The sequence below is a fragment of the Peromyscus eremicus genome, chromosome 13 (genome assembly GCF_949786415.1).
Source record: "Peromyscus eremicus chromosome 13, PerEre_H2_v1, whole genome shotgun sequence".
Lineage (NCBI taxonomy): Eukaryota > Metazoa > Chordata > Mammalia > Rodentia > Cricetidae > Peromyscus > Peromyscus eremicus.
The window spans coordinates 2,408,971-2,429,183 of NC_081429.1; the positions used below are offsets into that span (position 1 = coordinate 2,408,971).

The 20,213-nt window shown below is 49.5% G+C and overlaps 1 protein-coding gene and 1 long non-coding RNA gene across 2 annotated transcripts; one reads left to right on the forward strand and one right to left on the reverse strand.

Annotated features, from left to right (window-relative positions):
• Positions 1-683: 683 nt before the first annotated feature.
• On the reverse strand, positions 684-4,838 carry LOC131923373 (uncharacterized). The gene is made up of 2 exons (XR_009382590.1): positions 4,397-4,838; positions 684-1,063 (listed from the first exon to the last, which is right to left on the reverse strand). It is a non-coding gene; the product is annotated as an uncharacterized LOC131923373 (long non-coding RNA).
• Tex44 (testis expressed 44) lies at positions 3,664-6,422 on the forward strand. Its single transcript, XM_059278364.1, has 2 exons — positions 3,664-3,752; positions 4,298-6,422. Exon 2 carries the CDS (start codon positions 4,603-4,605, stop codon positions 6,328-6,330), a length of 1,728 nt encoding a protein of 575 aa, XP_059134347.1. The 5' UTR covers positions 3,664-3,752; positions 4,298-4,602; the 3' UTR covers positions 6,331-6,422.
• Positions 6,423-20,213: the final 13,791 nt, after the last annotated feature.

Consider the following 20,213-nt stretch of genomic DNA (forward strand, 5'->3'; position numbering starts at 1 on the left):
CTGGGAGTGCAGAGCCCCGACTCTGGTGGGCACCTACACAGCAAGAAGGTTCTCTCCGCCCCTGCTCTAACCCAGCCCTGCCCTCCTGGCTCACCACCCTTCTTAGAGAGTAGCTTAGTAACTCAAGAATGCCTTTGGGGTCTCAGCCCACCCACGGGGCTCATTAAACTGTTTCTTCCAAACAAAAGCTGAGTGTCTTCTAAGTGGAATTCCCACACCATCTGTTCTTGTGGCCCTGTTTTCTCCATTGCCTTGGTTTCTCAAACGTTCAAAGAGGAGGTCTTCAGGGAAGACTTGGAGCCAAGTGTTTGCTTTTCAGAGAGGCTGCCCCCAGGGACAACCTGACTCACTTTACCAGGTGTCCCCAAAGTGGCCTCAGTAGCCAGGCGGGAGCTTGTGCACTGGCCTCCCCCAGCTGAGTAAGACATGAGGAACACGCTGGCAGAGACCACAGAGCCTGGGAAAGCTCCAGATCCGCACACCTGGAAGGAGCCCGACTCCTAGGACCACATCAATAGACAGCAGCCAGAGGAGGGGCATAAAGAGTGGGTGAGCAGAGCAGGACACCATGGGTATAAGTGCACCCTAACCACGCTCACACAGGTAGGTGGGTGTGGTGCTCTGACCTGCTCTAATAGAGCTACGGATCTGTGATACATTTACAAAAATGGATCTTGCAAAAGTTAACGTACAGGCTTAAAGTCTGCTATCCTGTTTTATGCTATTTTCTGTTCTTTCCATTTGCTTATTGGAGGCAATAAGCTGGATAGCCCAGGCTAGCCTCCAATTTACCGAAAACCTCAGCTGGCGGGGGATGATCTGGAACTCCTCTTCCTGCCTTCACCTCCACGTACTGGGGTTACAGGTATGTGCCACATGCCTGGCTTCTTCACACAGATTTTTTTTTCTTAGTTCGTTTGTGTGCATGTGTTTGCGTATACATGGGTCATGCATGTGCAGGTGTTCTTGAAGGCAGAAGGTGCCAGATCCCCTCCCCTGGAGATTTGGTTAGAGGCAGCTGTGATCTGCCCCATGTAGGTGCTAGGAATCAAACTCCAGTGGCCTAAAAGAATAGCAAGTGCTCTTAACTGCTAAACCATCCTCCAGCCTCTCCCTCCCTCCCTTCATCCCCTTCCCTCCCTCCCTCCCTCCCTCCCTCCCTTCCTTCCTTCCTTCCTTTTCTTCCTTCCTTCCTTTTTTTTCTTTCAAACACTTACACTCACCTCCCCAGCCCTCTGACACGTTTTTATAGCACTTGAAATCTAATGAGTCTAGGGATATAATTTAGTCTAGGTTTGACTGTCATAAAAACGCACCATAAAACCAGGCCTGAGGCTGAGGAGGTGGTTCAGCAGCTAACAGGGCTTGCTGCACAAGCATGGGGACCTAAGTTCGAATCCCCGGCACCCATGTAAAAAGCAGGGCATGGACATCTGTTGCCCCAGCACTGTGGGGAAGAGGCGGTGAATCACTGGAGCTCATGGTTATAGCTCCAGGTTCAGTGAGAGACGCTATCTCAAAGCAATAAGGTGGAGTGTGACAGAGCAGGACAATTGATGTCCTCCTATAGCCTGTGTGTGTACATGGAGGCATGTACACCTCCAAGTGCAAAACATCACACCACACACACCACACCACACACACACCACATACTACACACACACACACACTACACACATACACACACCCCACACCACACACACACACACACACACACACCACACACACACACACACACACACACCACATACTACACACACACACATACTACACACATACACACACCCCACACCACACACACACACACCACACACACACACACACCACACACACACACACCACATACACACACACACACACCACATACTACACACACACACATACTACACACATACACACACCCCACACCACACACACACACCACATACACACACACACACACCACATACACACACACACACACCCCACACCACACACACACACACACACACCACATACACACACACACACACACACACACACACACACATCTAGCTCTTGGAAGGGTTCTTGATGAAGTTCCACCCAATTCCCATGAAGTAGAGCCCAGTTCAGAGGGTTAGGTGGAGCGTGGCTGAGGGGAGCAGTGAGTCAAAAGTATAGGAAGGGTGAAGAGAGGTGCCCTGGAGGAGAAGCGGGTGGGCACGCTGGTTTTTCCTTTGGCAAAAGTGCTCTACAGAAACAACTTGAGAAGTAGCTTATTCTCACTGGTGTTTCAGAGGCGTATCAGTGCATGGTGGCAGAAACACGAGTTGGTTTGTTCACATCACAGTAGACAGGAAGCAGAGAGCATGGTGGGAACCCAGGGTGAGCATGACATCCTAAGACCCCAATGCCAGAGGTCTTATTTCCACCAGCCAGGCCCCACACCCTCCAGGCCCAACAGACTTCAAAATAATTCTACAAGCTGGGGACTGAGTACTCAAAGCATAAGCCTGTGAAGGACATTGCAGATTCAATCCATAACATCAGAGAAGGAGCCAGGGACCAGGAGAGGCAGCACGGGCGAGGTGTGAGAAGGATCGAGGAGAAGTCTGTGTACTGTGATGGGGCTCCTTGTGGTGTGACCCAGAGCTGGCACTAGCTGACATCTGCGGGCATGGTAAAGCCAGTTACCACGCTAAGCCTCTGTTACACTGGCCGGCATCTCTCATTTTGTTTTGTTTTATTGTTTTTTTAAGAAAAGATCTAGCTGGGCAGTGGTGGTGAACACGTTTATTCCCAGCACTCAGGAGGCAGAGGCAGGTGGATCTTTGTGAGTTTGAGGCCAGCCTGGTCTACAGAGCAAGTTCCAGAATAACCACAGCTACATGGAGAAACCCGGTCAAAAAACAATAGGAAGGAAGGAAGGAAGGAAGGAAGGAAGGAAGGAAGGGAGGGAGGGAGGAAGGGAGGGAGGAAGGAAGGAAGGAAAGAAAGAAAGAAAAAAATCTCATTATGTAGCCTTGGCTGTCTTGAAGCTAAATAGTATTTTTATTATTACATTTCTTTTTTTTTTTTTAAAGATTTATTTATTTATTATGTATACAGCATGTATGACTGCAGGCCAGAAGAGGGCACCAGATCTCTTTACAGATGGTTGTGAGCCACCATGTGGTTGCTGGGAACTGAACTCAGCACCTCTAGAAGAGCAGTCCGTGCTCTGAACCTCTGAGCCATCTCTCCAGCCCTATTATTACATTTCTTGTCTCTGTCTGTGTGTCTGTGTGTCTGTGTGTCTGTGTCTCTCTCTCTCTCTCTCTCTCTCTCTCTCTCTCTCTCTCTCTCTCTCTGTGTGTGTGTGTGTGTGTGTGTGTGTGTGTGTGTGTGTGTGTGTGTGTGTGTTGCCTCGGCACATGTGTGGAGGGCAATCAGTTCTCTTCTATCATATGGGTCCTGGGCATTAGATCATCACAGACCTGGAGGCAAGTGCCCTTCCCCACCCAGCTGTCTCTCTGGCCTCAACTTTAAAGTATCCCCCCTGGGAACAAAACCTGAAGAGCTTGAAGACTGAAGACGGGTGGGATGCAAATCCTAGAGCCAGGGATTGTGCTGTGATCTTGAAGAAGCTGCTCTCCACCCCCACCCCCGGCCGCCTGCTGTCGCTGCCCCGAGAGAAGATGTATAAGTAGATCTAGACCTCTGGAGAGATGCTGGGGCCCCTGGTGGGATCCGAAGCTCAGTGCTCCTCTCACCCCTGAGGAGCAGGGACTGTGCATGGTCTGACAACCAAGGTGAGCACAAGTACGCAAACGGAACCTTCCACTCCAGCCTCTACTCTGAGGATGAAACCGGATGCATGCTAACCAAGTGCTCTACCACTCAGCCACACCTAACCTCCAGCTACCTTCCTAACACGCAGGTTTCTAGGGTCCAAGCTCTTTTTGGGATTCCCCCGGAGTTTGCAGCCTTTTCCAGACCCTGTCCTCCCAGCCCCGCTGAGCCGACAGATTGTCCTGTCATAAGGTTAAACTCTAGCATTAAGGACCTAGCCTAGATGCCACTCAGGCCCTCCCATTGCTAGAGAAACAACTCCCAAAGACTGGCTAGATTGGCGTCCTGAGGCGCCAATGAGGACAGAGAGGGGGTGGGAGGGGTGATGTGAATCCTGACTCTAACCTGGTATAGCACATGTCTGTAATCCCAGCTCCTGAGGCGGGAGGGTCGGAGTGGGAAGCCAGTCTGAACTACATACATAGCAAGACACTGCTTCCCACTGCCCAAATGAAAAAACTCACTGGTTCTAACTAAATATCACCCTCCTTATCACTCCCCAAAGTTTTGTCATCACAACTTCTCACAGCTCTGTGGCTGCACCTGCACCTACCCACACACCTCCATCGTAAGGCTCCATCGTTATCTTTCATTTCCTGCGTACCTGCAATCCTGGCTGCGAATCATCCCCTACATTCAGCCCCCCAGGACAGCCACTTGGTAAGCTCAGGACATTCAGGACCTTTGCTCTACAAGTTCCTGTGACATCACCAGCTGCCCACAACCTCCTGTGACCTCACCACCTGGACAACTGAGCCTAGCACAGCCAAGCCACTCCTTCCCACCCACCCCAAGTAGCAGGGGGCATAGATGACCACTGGGCCCTTGGAAGAGGCTGAAGCCACCAGCAGGCCAGTGTATGATCTTCCCGAGGCCTCCGTGGGCAGTGAAGCTGACAACAACTCTGAAAACTTACCTGGAAAGTCTCACAGTCCAGACTTCCTGCCTGAGGATGAACCACCAGCGGACGCCACTGAGGCACTCGCTGAAGGGCAGGATGTAGACCCCGCCTCTGTGGCAACAACTTTCGCCCCAGAGCAAGATGAAGATCCAGTCTCCACTGATGCCAATACCTTCATGGGGCAGGATGAAGACCAGGCCTCCTTGCAGACTGCCACCTCCACGGAGCAATATGTAGACCAGGTGTCCACGCAGTATACCGCTCTTATTGGGCAGGATGAAGACCAGGCCTCTGTGAAGACTACCACCTCCACGGAGCAATATGTAGACCAGGTATCCACGCAGATCACCGCTCTTATTGGGCAGGATGAAGACCAGGCCTCTGTGAAGACTGCCACCTCCACGGAGCAATATGTAGACCAGGTATCCACGCAGATCACCGCTCTTATTGGGCAGGATGAAGACCAGGTGCCACTGCCAACCGCCACTTCCACGGAACAAGATGAACACCAGGAGTCCACGCAGATTACCGCTGTCAATGGGCAGGATGAACACCAGGTGTCCACGCCAACCGCCACTTCCATGGGACAGGATGGAATTCAGGCCTCCATGCAGATGGCCACCTCCACAGGGCAAGATGTGGAGACAGCCATCTCCATGGATATATCAACTTCTGGGGACAAAGAAGAGAGCCCAGATGCTCCAAGCCATAACCAGGAGAATCCTGAAGAAATCACATCTCTGCTGCCCCAAGAGCCGGGTATCCTGCAAGTGTTTGTGGGCTTCCAGAACCCAGTGTGGGACAGACTGGCTGAAAATAACCGTGCAAGTCGGAGCCGCACAGTTTCCCCAAGTGACTCCCAGCATCAGGAAAAGACACCAGGAAAGCCGAGTGTTCCCGAAGGGCAGCCAGAAATAGCTCCGAATGCTGACGTCCCATCTGCCCTGCCTGAAGATGTCCAGCCTTCTGCGGGAGCTACTGACCCATCCACTTTGGATACCAGCAGTCCCAACTTAGAGCCCACGGATACCGAGTCTGCTGAGCAGGAAGCTGAAGGTTTCAGGGCCTTGAACCCTGAAAGCCAAGTTAGAGCCCCAGGGGCGACCAGGGAGGATTTAGCTGATGACTCAACAATCCCGCAGACCCCACCTTCCCTCAGCTCCCCAGCAGGCAGTCCACCTCCCTCTCCAGATCCCTGCCACGTGGCCCTGGGCAGGAACCTTCTAGACCTCAGCCTGTACAGGTCTGATGTGGAGAATGACTACATGCGCTCCATGACTAGCCTGCTGGGTGGCGGTGAGGGGTCCATCAGCTCCCTGGCAGACATCCTGGTGTGGTCAGACACAGCCACGGGCATGGGTTTGGCTGTGGGCTTTCTGGCCTCAGGCCACAGCTCTCCAGCTGACAGGCTGCGTGACGAGGGTCCCAGCCTACGCACTGTCTCCAGCATCTTGGGCAGCGCCAGGTCAGCTTTCTCCTCTGGGTTGGTGGCCGGAACTGGCTCAGCCCTGCGCTCAGTCACTCACCTGCTGGAGTCTGTGGAGAGACGAACCGCAGAAGGCATCCGTTCAGCTATGCGCTACCTGGTCAGCCACTTCACCCCACGCTGGGCCCGCACTGCCCCCAATAGTGACTAGACCAACAAGCCCCCTGCTCCCTCCCCACCCCTGCACTAGATAGATGACTCCCCGAGCCCTTCAGTAAATAACCACAAGCGTTTATTTTCTAAGCTCTGCCCTTATCCATGCAGTGGGACAATGGGGTGAATGGCAGAAGGGGTCCAAAATGTTCTAGCAATGAGAGCGCTCCTAGGTTGTTCCATTTGGTCTGGGAGCAAACTGCAACGACAAGAGCTGGGCTCTGACAGGGCTGAGGAGTAGAGTGGACAGAGTTTCAGATGGGCAAAGCCAGCTGTATTCCCACAGGTAACCTGCCTGTTCCTCGGCCCCGTGCCCATGCACCTGCTGAGGTTCTGGTAGAGGGCATTGGGATAGACAGAACTATATCAGACCTTACAGGAGGGGCACACATGCCTGGGTCCCATGTAGCTTGAGTTTTCCTGCCTGGCCCACAGTCAGGACAAATCTCTCTCACCTGCCAGTCCCACAGCCACTCAGACCCAACCAAGTAAACACAGAGACTTATATTGGTTACAAACTGTATGGCCGTGGCAGGCTTCTTGCTAACTGTTCTTACAGCTTAAATTAATCCATTTCCATAAATCTATACCTTGCCACATGGCTCGTGGCTTACCGGCATCTTCACATGCTGTTTGTCATCATGGCAGCTGGCAGTGTCTCTGACTCAGCCTTCCACTTCCCAGCTTTATTCTCCTCCTTGTCCCGCCTACACTTCCTGCCTAGCCAATAGCCAATCAGTGTTTTATTTATTGACTAATCAGCAACACATGTGCCATACAGAACATCCCACAGCAGTCCCATGCAATCCTTTTAAGGCTTAGAATCAGACTTCTGGTGTCTCCTGCCCCGGGCCCCATTCCCTGCCTTCCCTCTCCTCATCTTGGAATAGAGAGAAACTCCACCACCAAACACAAACACGCCAATACCAGAAGACATAGGGACACAATGGAATTTACGTAGTACTCCCTGGGACAGGGCTCAGGGAGGGTGAGCCAACCATCCACTGGACTAGGGGGGTGGGAGGTTACTGGGATGAATGTAAGGCCATTAGATTTCAAACTTGCCAACCAGGATGGCTGCCCGCCTTTGGCCCAGGTTATTTCCATGATGTTTGCTCTGGCCTCTGCCATACAAGAGCGAGAATGGGGAGCACACCCAGGGCCACGTGTGTTAGAAGCCAGTCACCTTCTGACAAGATGCAGCCCGGCCCCGCCCCCAGGCCCCACCTTATACCCAGCCAGGAACCATCCACCCATCTATTCGAACTTTCCTGTGTGTCTCCAGATGGGGCCCTGGGGATGAACCTAGGCCATTGACTGGTTTGGCTTTTAGAGTTTTCTGATGCTCATATTTTTTAAAATATTTTTTCCTTTTAAATATGTTTATTTTATGTATATGAGTATTTTACCTGCATGTATGCATATGCACTACATTCATGGAGTGTCCATGGAGGCCAGAAGAAGGTGTTAGATTCCCCCCCTCCCAAATTGAAATTACAAAGGAATTTGAGTCACCATATGGGTGCTGGGAATCAAATCTGGGTCCTTTTCAAGAGCAGATCTCGAAAATTATTAAGGACTTAATAATATTCTTCCCAGAAGAGAAACTACAAATGGCGAGAATTATTTTCGGGAAAAGAATCTAAGTACGCCGGGCGGTGGTGGCGCACGCCTTTAATCCCAGCACTCGGGAGGCAGAGGCAGGTGGATCTCTGTGAGTTCGAGGCCAGCCTGGGCTACCAAGTGAGTTCCAGGAAAGGCACAAAGTTACACAGAGAAACCCTGTCTCGAAAAAAAAAAAAAAAAAAAAACCAAAAAAAAAAGAATCTAAGTACACCAAGCTTTTTTGTCTGTCTACTTTATTCCTCTGGGATAAAATTCTGTCCACACAGCTTCAGTTCTGTTCTCGTGCCTAGCTCCTTTCTTGCCTTATTTCTCTCTACCTTTATCTGTTGTCCCCTCTAAGTTCTATCTTAATTCTCTCATCTTAGTTCTGCCTCATCCTGGTCTTTCTCATCGTGTTCTTACCCATCTGGCTCTTCCTCATCTTCCATCTCATTCTTCTAGTTCTCCATCTAGTTCTCCAGTCCAAATCCTCTCCATTCAAAAATCCTCAAAATCCTCTCAGTCTCTGAGGTTTACAGTTTTATACCCATGCAATAGCAGTGCTCTAGCCAAAGCAAGGTTACCAGGCTTGAGTTCTTACAGGGTCATAAACACTCTTGTCTAAGAGTTTTCCTCGGGCAGTGACTGTCAGGCTTTCTTTTACAACCCAAAAGAGGAGTGGTAAAGGAGGAGGTCAACTAAGAGCTAAAATCGGTTAATATATCAGAAAAAGGGAATTTTTATGCTCAAACTACATTTCTAGAGGTGGTTAGGGAAATGTTAGGAGTCTATAAAGTTAGTAAAAATACCACTAAGGCTGTATAAAAAAGGAGGGTCTGAACTTAATTTACCTTAATTCAGGAGATCGTTTGGCTTGAATGCTTGAGAGGTATTTCAGATAAAATACACTGTTAGGAGTTCGTGGAAGTATACATAGCATACAAGGAAATCATTGCAGGAACCAGCTAATATATATACAAAAGCTAAAATATCACCAAGACTTCCAAGCCATGGCTTGACCTTCGGAAAAGCCCTTGACTTTTCCAAGTAGTAGCTTTTGTGATAGTAGCTGAATTCCATTACGTTTTCCTGCGGCTGGCAGCAAGCAGATAGTACTCTCAACCAATGAGCCAGCTCTCTGGTCCCAATTGCTCACATTTTTAAAAATTGACATAGTGTCTTAGGGTTTCTATTGCTGTGAAGAGACATCATGACCACAGCACTCTTATAAAGTAAAATATTTAATTGAGGTGTCAGCTTGCAGTTTCAGAGATTTAATCCATTATCATCATGGTGGAGAGCATGGCAGCTGGGAGTATGGTGGTATACAGGCAGACATGGTGGAGTATGGAGGTGTGCAGGCAGACATGGTGGAGTATGGAGGTGTGCGGGCAGACATGGTGGAGTATGGAGGTGTGCGGGCAGACATGGTGGAGTATGGAGGTGTGCGGGCAGACATGGTGGAGTATGGAGGTGTGCGGGCAGACATGGTGGAGTATGGAGGCGTGCGGGCAGACATGGTGGAGTATGGAGGCGTGCGGGCAGACATGGTGGAGTATGGTGGCGTGCGGGCAGACATGGTGGAGTATGGAGGTGTGCGGGCAGACATGGTGGAGTATGGTGGTGTACGGGCAGACATGGTGGAGTATGGAGGTGTGCGGGCAGACATGGTGGAGTATGGTGGTGTACGGGCAGACATGGTGGAGTATGGAGGTGTGCGGGCAGACATGGTGGAGTATGGAGGTGTGCGGGCAGACATGGTGGAGTATGGTGGTGTGCGGGCAGACATGGTGGAGTATGGAGGTGTACGGGCAGACATGGTGGAGTATGGAGGTGTGCGGGCAGACATGGTGGAGTATGGTGGTGTACGGGCAGACATGGTGGAGTATGGAGGTGTGCGGGCAGACATGGTGGAGTATGGAGGTGTGCGGGCAGACATGGTGGAGTATGGAGGTGTGCAGGCAGACATGGTGGAGTATGGTGGTGTACAAGCAGACATTGTGGAGTATGGAGGTGTGCGGGCAGACATGGAGTATGGAGGTGTGCGGGCAGACATGGTGGAGTATGGAGGTGTACGGGCAGACATGGTGGAGTATGGTGGTGTACAAGCAGACATTGTGGAGTATGGAGGTGTGCAGGCAGACATGGTGGAGTATGGAGGTGTACGGGCAGACATGGTGGAGTATGGTGGTGTGCGGGCAGACATTGTGGAGTATGGAGGTGTGCGGGCAGACATGGTGGAGTATGGAGGTGTGCAGGCAGACATGGTGCTGGAGAATTCTACATCTTGATCGAAAGGCAACAGGAAGTGAACTGTCTCACAGGGCATGGCTTGAACATCTGAAACCTCAAAGCCCCCTCCACAAGGACACACTTCCTCCAACAAGGCCATACTTCCTAAGAGTGCCTCTCCTTTTGGGGGCCATTTTCTTTCAAACCACCACACATAAAAAACAGGGTTTTTGCTTCCCTGAAATAAAAAAAGTCTAGGTCTGGAGAGAAAGCTCAGAGGTTAAGAGCACTGTCAGAGGTCCTGAGTTCAATTCCCAGCAACATGGTGGCTCACTGTTAGTTTTATGTGGTGCAATATTATTCATTAAGCAGTACTGTTTACCATGCAAGAAAAGCCACGAGACACATCAAAGCCCACTATAAGAGGTTATGGTGGCGCACGCCTTTAATCCCAGCACTCGGGAGGCAGGGCCAGGCGGATCTCTGTGAGTTCGAGGCCAGCCTGGGCTACCAAGTGAGTTCCAGGAAAGGCGCAAAGCTACACAGAGAAACCTTGTATCAAGAAAAAAAATAGAGTTTATTAAGGAAAAATGTACTTAGGCCTATGGAGATTGTGCAGGGCGAGAGAGGAAGAAGAGGAAGAAGGGGGAAGAGTCTGTGACCTGCTTTTATGGATTCCCCCACACATGTGCATATGGGCTTACATAGCTACACCACGCATGCACAAATTACGTGACACGCCCCCTCGCAGCACACGGATTACATCTGTCATACTTTATGTATGTTCTACTTCTGTTTAGGATATTCGGTATATTGATATATATTTAAGATTATTGTCATATTGCATATCGCACTATATATTCCTACCTCTGTTATAAATATCTTGTGTATTGTCACAATTTTGAAGTCATTGTTCTTTACCATACATTTGCTTATAGACTGTCTACCTTGTTTATGTGAAGCCTTAGTCCTTAGGTTATTTCGGTAGATAAGACTTATAGATTTATAGTCACCTATGGTTGTCATCTCTATAGTTACGTTAGTTAGGTTATCCAGATTTACAGATACATAGGTCAGATGGACAGGTAATCTTCAAACACTTCATAGACCTAGAGAATATGGCATTTAAATAACTTAGAATTCTGTCGATGTGAGACACAATTGCTCCTGGCTGCACCAATTTGATCCCAAGAGAATGTTGGGCTTCTAAGACATTTCCATTTGGAAGTTTGTCTTCTTGGCACAAATGGCCTACTGGGCAAAGAACTGCCCTTGCCTCGACGGCTGACAGTACAAATGCAATGCTGTCCTTTCTGGACAAGCGGGACACAAGGAAAGCGACCACTGTACTCTGCCAAGACAGGGTAAGATGGTCTTTCAGAATTCCTGCTTCTGAAAATGATCTGTCAGATACTTTAGGCCTGTAGCCAATTTGAATGCACCAACAATGCTGAGAAACATTAGGTGACTGTCCAGGCTGCCAGCTGTCTCGGTCTACTCTCGCAAGATTCCCGAAAGTTGCTTGCATACTTCTACAGTTTCTCAGGTACCATTATATTCCTTCTCAGGTCTTTGATGGGACTGAAGACTAGCAGTTATAGTTACAAGTTATTATATATATATAATAATATATATATATATATATATATATATATATATATACTCTTAGATAGAACATATTAAGTATTAGATTCAGGTTCTTTAGCATAGGACACCTTTTGGAATGATCTTTGTAACATGCCATTTACCTATGCTCTATATTTCTCTGGACTTTAGTATGTGTTTCTTGCTTGATATTGTTCGCATTGGTTGTAGTTCCATCTTATCTAGGTCATTATCCCTCATTATTCCTGGACAATATTTAATAACCATTCCTTTGTATATAGTCTTGTATTAGGTTAGAACCTCCTTATTTAGACAAAAAGGGGGAGATGAAGTGGGTAGCCATTCCAGCTTTGATCTGGAAGTTCCAACCCCCATTGAGACTTCAGCAACTGTCACGCCTACAAGGCGGGGCCAAGGGAGGACCCTGGAGACCCTGGAGATGCAGATGGGCCAGCTCGCTCTCTGTTCCTGGACCCTGGACGGTGGAGGTTGACCAAGCAGAGCTCCAGAGAACACCGCTGGACTGTGATACACCTTCCCCAGACCCCGTGACCTACCTATCCCTTCATTTGTAAGTTACCCACTAAATAAATCTTCCTTTTAACTACGTGGAGTGACCTTAATAATTTCACGTACAATGTAAGGGATGACTAAGCCTCTTGCTTGGCTACTGGGCAGGGGCATGTGCGGTCATGTAGCAACATCTATAGTGAGATCTGGCGCCCTCTTCTGGCGCACAGGCATACATACAGGCAGAACACTGTATATGTAATAAATCTTTTTTTAAAAATCAAGATTGTCATTTTTTTCAGGGTCCAAGCACTGAACCTGCCCACTGCCCGTGACAGCTTACCTGGCCTTTGTCAGTGAAGGTTGATCCATGCTGTTCCGCAGAGGACCAGCTGTCACTCCTACCTTCCAGGTGGCTCTTGAAAGGAAGCAGTACTCCAAACGCCGAGAGGAAGCACAGGCCTCACCTGTGCATGCCCTTCCCACTGGGAAGCTGCCACCTGCTGAAGGAGCAGCTGAACTGTCCCATGTCATGGAAACAGGGAATTCAGAATATGGAGACTGATCACTCAGACCTCAGTAAGGGGGCCTCCCAGAAGAACAACTGAGTCAGACCTTAAGAGTGAAAGATGGGGCCGGGCAGTGGTGGAGCATGCCTTTAATCCCAGCACTCGGGAGGCAGAGCCAGGCGGATCTCTGTGAGTTCGAGGCCAGCCTGGGCTACCAAGTGAGTTCCAGGAGAGGCGCAACGCTACACAGAGAAACCCTGTCTCGAAAAACCAAAAAAAAAAAAGAGTGAAAGAAGAGATGGGCAGTGGTGGCGCAGGCCTTTAATCCCAGCACTCAGGAACCAGAGGCAGGCGGATCTCTGTGAGTTCAAGGCCAGCCTGGTCTACAGAGTGAGTCTCAGGACAGCCAGGGCTACACAGAGAAACAACCTAGTCTTGAAAAAACAAAAACAAAAACAAAAAAGAATGAAAGTGGGGGGGGGGAGTGCTGGAGAGATGGCTCAGAGGTTAAGAGCACTGGCTGCTCTTCCAGAGGACCTGAGTTCAATTCCCAGCAACCACATGGTGGCTCACAACCATTTGTAATGAGATCTGGTGCCCTCTTCTGGCCTGCAGGCACACATGCAGTCAGAAAAAGAGTGAGATGGTGTCCCCAGTGTCCCCCAGACAGGTGGTGAGAACAAAGCCGGAGGGAAGTGAGACAGGTGGTTGGGGTGGAAGGAGAGCAGGTAGAAAGTGTCAGATAGCTGGAACTCACAGCATGGGGTGATAACTGCCAGGTAGGCCCCCCAGCCATGCTTTCAATGGTTTAAACAGCCACTGTGAGCCAGGTGCTGCTACTCATAGAAACTGCAAAGATGTCTGAGGTTTCTCCTGCCATGATAAAACACCTTGACCACAAACAGCTTGAGAAGGAAAGAGTTCATTTCAGTTTAGAGTCTTTCATGTAAGAACATCTGGGCAGGAACTCAAAGCAGGAACCTGGAGGCAGGAACTGAAGCAGAGTCCACAGAGGAATGTTGTTTACTGGCTTGTTCCCTATGGCTAGCCCAGCCTGCTTCTTATACAACCCAGAAACACCTGTGCCAGATGTGGGTGGTGCCACATCAACCATTAATCAAGAAAAGGCCCCGGCGGACTTGCTTATAAGCCAATCCGATGGAGGCGTGTTCTGAATTGAAGTTCCCTCTTCCTAGGTGACCCTAGCTAGCACCAAGTTGACAGTAGATGAAGCAGTACAGGTGACCTGGACTGAAGAACACCAAAACCAAACTGGTCAGCATGAATACAGGAATGAGCAATGGGCACTTTTGCCAGGTGTGGGTGCGGCTGTGTGTCCGTCCTCCAGCTGTCTCCCCAGGGGGCTCCCTCTACTCCCCAGCCAGTCTTTACTCATTCTAGACAAGGGGAGAAGAGAGAGTGTGTTCCCATCAGTCCCTGAAGAAGACACTGATGGTTGGTTTGGTAGTCACAAGATTAAAATGTTTGTCCCACGAGCACAGGCGGATCTCTGTGAGTTTGAGGCCAGCTTGGTCTACAGAGCGAGTTCCAGGTCTGCCAGGGCTGCACAGAGAAACCCTGTCTGGAAAACAAACCAACAAATGCCCGTCCTCTGAACCAGGCTACAGTCGCCCAGAACCAGAGACCTTCCAAAGCATAGCTGTCGGACCCACAGTCAGCAGAGTAATGAGGGGCCTGGCCTTGGGGTCCAGGCTACCTCGGATGCTGGCTCTAATGTGGACCAGCTATGTTGTGGGCCTCAGTCTCCTCACCTGTACAGGGATCATAGCTTCCTACTGTACTGGGTTGCCACGAGTGAGTCAGTTGTCCAGGGCACACAGTGGAGTCTATATAATGATTAGACACCGTGGTGACTCATGACAGAGCTGATCCTGAGGAGCTGGATACCAGGAACACATACTGCTCGGTCATAAGTAGGAAGAGGACAGCTATGGATCAGCAATCATTTGAGTTGGGCCTTCACTCTTAGAACAGCAAAGGGCCAGCAGAATTGTGGAAATAGTGGCTTGCAAGAGGGGAGCAACCGTGGGGCTTCTCTACAGAGAGATGGTCCAGGCCCAGGAAACTCAGGGCCAGCAGAAAAAGGAGATAAAGCCAAGGGAGGAGGGACCATCACAGACTGGGTGGACTGAGAGGCCAGGAGGGGAAATCCAAGTCCTGGCAGCTTGAGCCAAGCAGTTAGGACACGGGTGACATCGTTGTCAGGTGGTGGAACCCAAAGGGTTAAGAGAGGCTGGGAAAGGTCGTTTATGCTGTGGAACATTTTTTTAATGATGCAAAGATGTGTTGCATTCTATTTATTTATTTGTTTGTTTGTTTATTTTGGTTTTTTTGAGACAGGGTTTCTCTGTGTAGCTTTGCACCTGTGCTGGATCTCGCTCTATAGACCAGGCTGGCCTCGAACTCACAGAGATCCGCCTGCCTCTGCCTCCTGAGTGCTGGGATTAAAGGCATGCACCACCACTGTCCAGCATGTTGCATTCTTTTATGTTGCATTTGTTTAACTCTGTGAAGCTGTGTTACTGTGCCTGTCTAAAACATCTGATGGTCTAATAAAGAACTAAATGGTCAATAGCAAGGCAGGAGAGGGATAGGTGGGGCTTCCAGCAGGGAGAATAAATAGGAGGAGAAATCCAGGCAAGAAGAAGAGGAAGAGAGGAGGATGCCTGAGGCCAGCCACACAGTCACACAGCCACACAGCCAGCCATGGAAGTAAGAAGGAAAGAGAGATTATAGAATAGAGAAAGGTAAAAGCCCAGAGGTAAAAGGTAGATGGAATAATTTAAGAAAAGATGGTTAGAAACAAACCAAGTGAAGTCCGGGCATTCATAAGTAAGAATAAGTCTCCATGTGTTTATTTGGGAGCTGGGTGGCAGGTCCCCAAAGAGCAAAAAGTAAAAATAAAAACCAACTATAGAGAGCAACTCATAGGACACAGGCAGCAGGGCAAGTGGCCCTGGCCATCCTGGGCACGTGGACTTGAAGGAACCCAAACCACACCATGGAAAGGCCAGCCTGGGCTGCAGAGTGAGTTCCAGGACAGGCTCCAAAGCTACACAGAGAAACCCTGTCTCAAAAGCCAAAAACAAAAAACAAAAAACAAAAAACCGAAAGTGGATATGAATAAAATATAGGGAGGATAACAGGGTGGCTGTTGGCAGGGCACTCTCAGGTACTGAGACTTAAGGGGGGACAAATTTATAAGCCCTCCCCTACCAAAACCTGATGTTAGGGGTAGCCCAAGACAATAGACAGCAGTTTCTGGAATGGACTTTTGAATGTGTTGTCAGTGGGTGGCAGTGACGCACACCTTTAATCCCAGCACTCGGAAGGCAGAGCCAGGCAGATCTCTCTGAGTTCGAGGCCAGCCTGGACTACAGAGCAAGATTTAGGACAGGCACCAAAGCTACACAGAGAAACCCTGTCTTGAAAAAACCAAAAACCAAAAACCAAAAAAAAAAAAAAAAAAAAAAAAAAAAATGTGTTCTGTCAATAACTGAGGGGGTAGGGGCAGGAGGATTAGAAGTTTAAGGTCACCCCTGGCTATATAGTGAGTTAGAGGCCAACCTGGGCTACGTGAAACCCTGCCTCACAAAACAAAACAAGGACTAGCGAGATATCTCGTCAGTTAAGGGCACCTGCAGCTCTTGCAGAGGACCAGGGTATGCCATCCACATGGCAGCTCACAACCATCTGTAACTCTGGTTACTAGGGAATCTAATATCTCTTTTCTGGCCTTTGTAGGCACCAGGCATGTAAGTGGTCCACAGACATAAATGCAGGTAATACATTCATATACATAAAAATTTTAAAAACAGAATTAGGGCCAGGCAGTCTGGTACATATCTTTAATCCCAGCACTCTGGAGGCAGTGGCAGGCAGATCTCTGTGAGTTCCAGGACACCCAGGGCTACACAGAAACCCTGTCTGGAAAATCAAAAAAAAAAAAAAAAAAAAAAAAAAGAAAGAAAGAAAGAAAAAGAATTAAAAATAGGCCAGCCCAGTGGTGGTGGTGTATGCCTTTAATCCCAGCTCTCGGGAGGGAGGCAGAGGCAGGTGGATCTCTGTGAGTTCGAGGCCAGCCTGGTCTACAGAGCGAGATCCAGGACAGGCTCCAAAACTACACAGAGAAACCCTGTCTCAAAAACAATAGGCCAAGTACAATGGCCCAGGACTTTAGTTCAGGTACTAGGGAGGCAGAGGCAGGTGAAGGCTAGCCAGGTCTACATAGCAAGTTTCAGGCCAGCGAGGGTTACACACAGTGAGTCCCTGTTTCAAAAAAACAAAAGAGAAACCAAAACAAAATGTCATTTCAGGCAGACCAAGGTCGGCAGGACAGACCTAGTGTCTGCCCTCCTCATCGATGAAGGACCTGTTTCCCCTGCTGCTGGGAAAACTCGCTTGGGGCAGGTCCTGCAGGGAGCTGCCTCACCTAAGGTCATTGTGAGGCTACCTGGGGTTAGTGGATCCGCACTGAAGCTTGGACTACCCCCACCCCCCACCCACCCGCTCTTCTTCCCCGCCCCCCACCCCACCACCCCACCACCCCACTGCTGTCCTCATGTCCTGGAGGGACTGCATCCTGACCTAAGACAAGTGCATCTGACCCAGGTGTTCACAACTAGAATGGACACTCAACAAAACTACAGAGAGCCGGCCCTGGGGTCTAGAGTACATCTGCGGGCTGGGCAGGCATGTGTGGGATGACTGAACTCGGATGTCCTGATTTCCAACCCCCAGTTCTTCCTCTCACAGCCCTGCCCTCTGACGAGCAGATGATTACTGTCTGAAAGAAATATCCTAAAAAAAAAATGGGGCCAGAGAGATGGTTCAGCAAGTAAAAATGCTTGCTATGTAAGCCGGAGGATCTGTGTTCAGTCCCCAGGGCCCACTCGAAAAGCTGGACATGGTGGCATGCCTGTAATCCCAGCGCTCACGTAGCAAGATGGAAGGGGGACAGAGAGTCTTTCAGAAACATGTGGGTCTTTCAGAAACAATGGAAGAAATCAGAGAGACCCTGCCTCAAAAAACAACCGTACTCAGGAGGCAGAGGCAGGTGGATCTCTGTGAGTTTGAGACCAGCCTGGTCTACAGAGCGAGATCCAGGACAGCCAGGGCTGTTACACAGATAAACCCTGTCTCGAAACAAAGCAAAACAAAACAAATAAACCAAAAAAAAAAAAAAAAACAACAACAGGTGTTTGGAGAGAAACAACTTGCAGGAAAGTTGTCCTCTGCCCTCCATAGACACACCACGCACACACACCAATAAATAAATCTTTCCAAAAAAAAAAGTGTTTTCCACACAAATTTGAGGACTTGAATTCAGACTCCCATGTAAAAGAGCACTCAGAACACAGAGGCTAGCAAATCTCTGTGAGTTCAAGGCCAGCCTGGTCTACAGAATGAGTTCAAGGACAGCCAAGGCTACACAGAGAAACACTGTCTCAAAACAAACAAAAAAAAAAAAAGACAATTTGGAAGTTTAGGCTAGGGGTGCAGCACTCATGCCTGAACACACGCACAAACACAGTAATAACAATCTAAAATGAACGTGTTCTTTAAATACACCTATACACCTTTAATTATTGAACGCTCCTCTCCTGCTCGAGGAGAAGCCCTTTCTCAGGCTTGCTGCTCTTGAGCTTCTGAAGAATGCAGCTCGCGCCCTCTGCTGGAGAATGTCAGCACTGCTCCATACCTGCAGGGTCCACACCCAATCCTCGACACTGGAAAGAAGCGGGATTGCGGGGTGGGTGTTAAGCCTGACATAGCCCAGTTAACAAGTTCAGGCTGAAAATTTCCTCTAGGAAGATCCTAGGCATAAGAAGACACTGGGAGGGGCTGGAGAGATGGCTCAGAGGTTAAGAGCACTGGCTGTTCTTCCAAAGGTGCCGAGTTCAATTCCCAGCAACCACACGGTGGCTCACAACCATCTGTAATGAGATCTGGCTCCCTCTTCTGGCCTTCAAGCATACATGCAGGCAGAACATTGTACACATGATAAATAAATAAATCTTAAAGAAGACAACACAGGGAGGCCTGGAGAGACGGCTCAACAGTTAAGAGCACTGGCTGCTCTTCTGAGGATCAAGGTTCAATTCCCAACACTCACATCGCAGCTGTAACTCCAGACCTTTCCTGGTCCCCTCAGGCACCAGGTACACATGTGTTACACAGACATGCAGACAAAACACCTGTACATATTTTTTTTTATTTTGAAATACAATTCAGTTCTACATATCAGCCACAGATTCCCTTGTTCTCCCCCATCCCGCCCCCCTCACCTTCCCCCCAGCCCGCCCCCCATTCCCATCTTCTCCAGGGCAAAGCCTTCCCCGCAGACTGAGATCAACCTGGTAGACTCAGTCCAGTCCCCTCCTCCCAGGCCGAGCCAAGGGACCCTGCATAGGCCCCAGGTTTCAAACAGCCGACTCATGCAATGAGCACAGGACCCAGTCCCACTGCCTGGATGCCTCCCAAACAGATCAGGCCAATCAACTGTCTCACCCACTCAGAGGGCCTGATCCAGTTGGTGACCCCTCAGCCATTGGTTCATATTTCATGTGTTTCCGTTCATTTGGCTATTTGTCTCTGTGCTTTATCCGACCTTGGTCTCAACAATTCTCTCTCATACAAACCCTCCTCATTCTCGCTAATTGGACTCCCAGAGATCCACCCGGGGCCTAGTCATGGATCTCTGCATCCAGATCCCTCAGTAGTTGGATGAGGTTTCCATATTTTTCTTTAAGAGACCAAGGATCACAGACTCTCCAACAGGAGTCATATGATGGCTGAACAGCTAAAGTTCTTGGTGCTCAGAGACACAGACACAAGGCCAGAGCCTTTCAAGCAGGGGCCAGACAGGCCAAGGTGTGGGACCTGGTGCAGAAGCCAGGGCAGACAGCATCCTTGAACCCAGGCCTGAGAGCAAGCAGAGTCCTGAGTCAGTGAAAACAGTGGTCCTAGAGCAGGGTTTTCACGTCTCCTGATTTAATTTTCTTCAACTGTGAGATGGACCCTGCACTGGCTAGTTTTATGTCAATGATTCAATCCAGAGTCATCTGAGAAATGGGAATCTCAACTGAGAAAATGCCTCCACAAGATCGGGTTGTAGGCAAGCCTGTGGGGCATTTTCTTAGTGATTGATGACAGAGGGCCCAGACCACTGTGGGTGGTGCCATCCCTGGGCTGGTGGTCCTGGGTTCTATAAGAAAGCAGTCTGAGGAAGCCGTGGGGAGCAAATCAGTAAGCAGCACCCCTCCATGGCCTCTGCACCAGCTCCTGCCTCCAGGTTCCTGCTTGCTTGGGTCCTGTTGTGACTTCTTTCAATGACAGACTATGATGTGGAAGTGTGAGCCAAATAAACCCTTTCTTCCCCCAAGATGTTTTGGGTCAT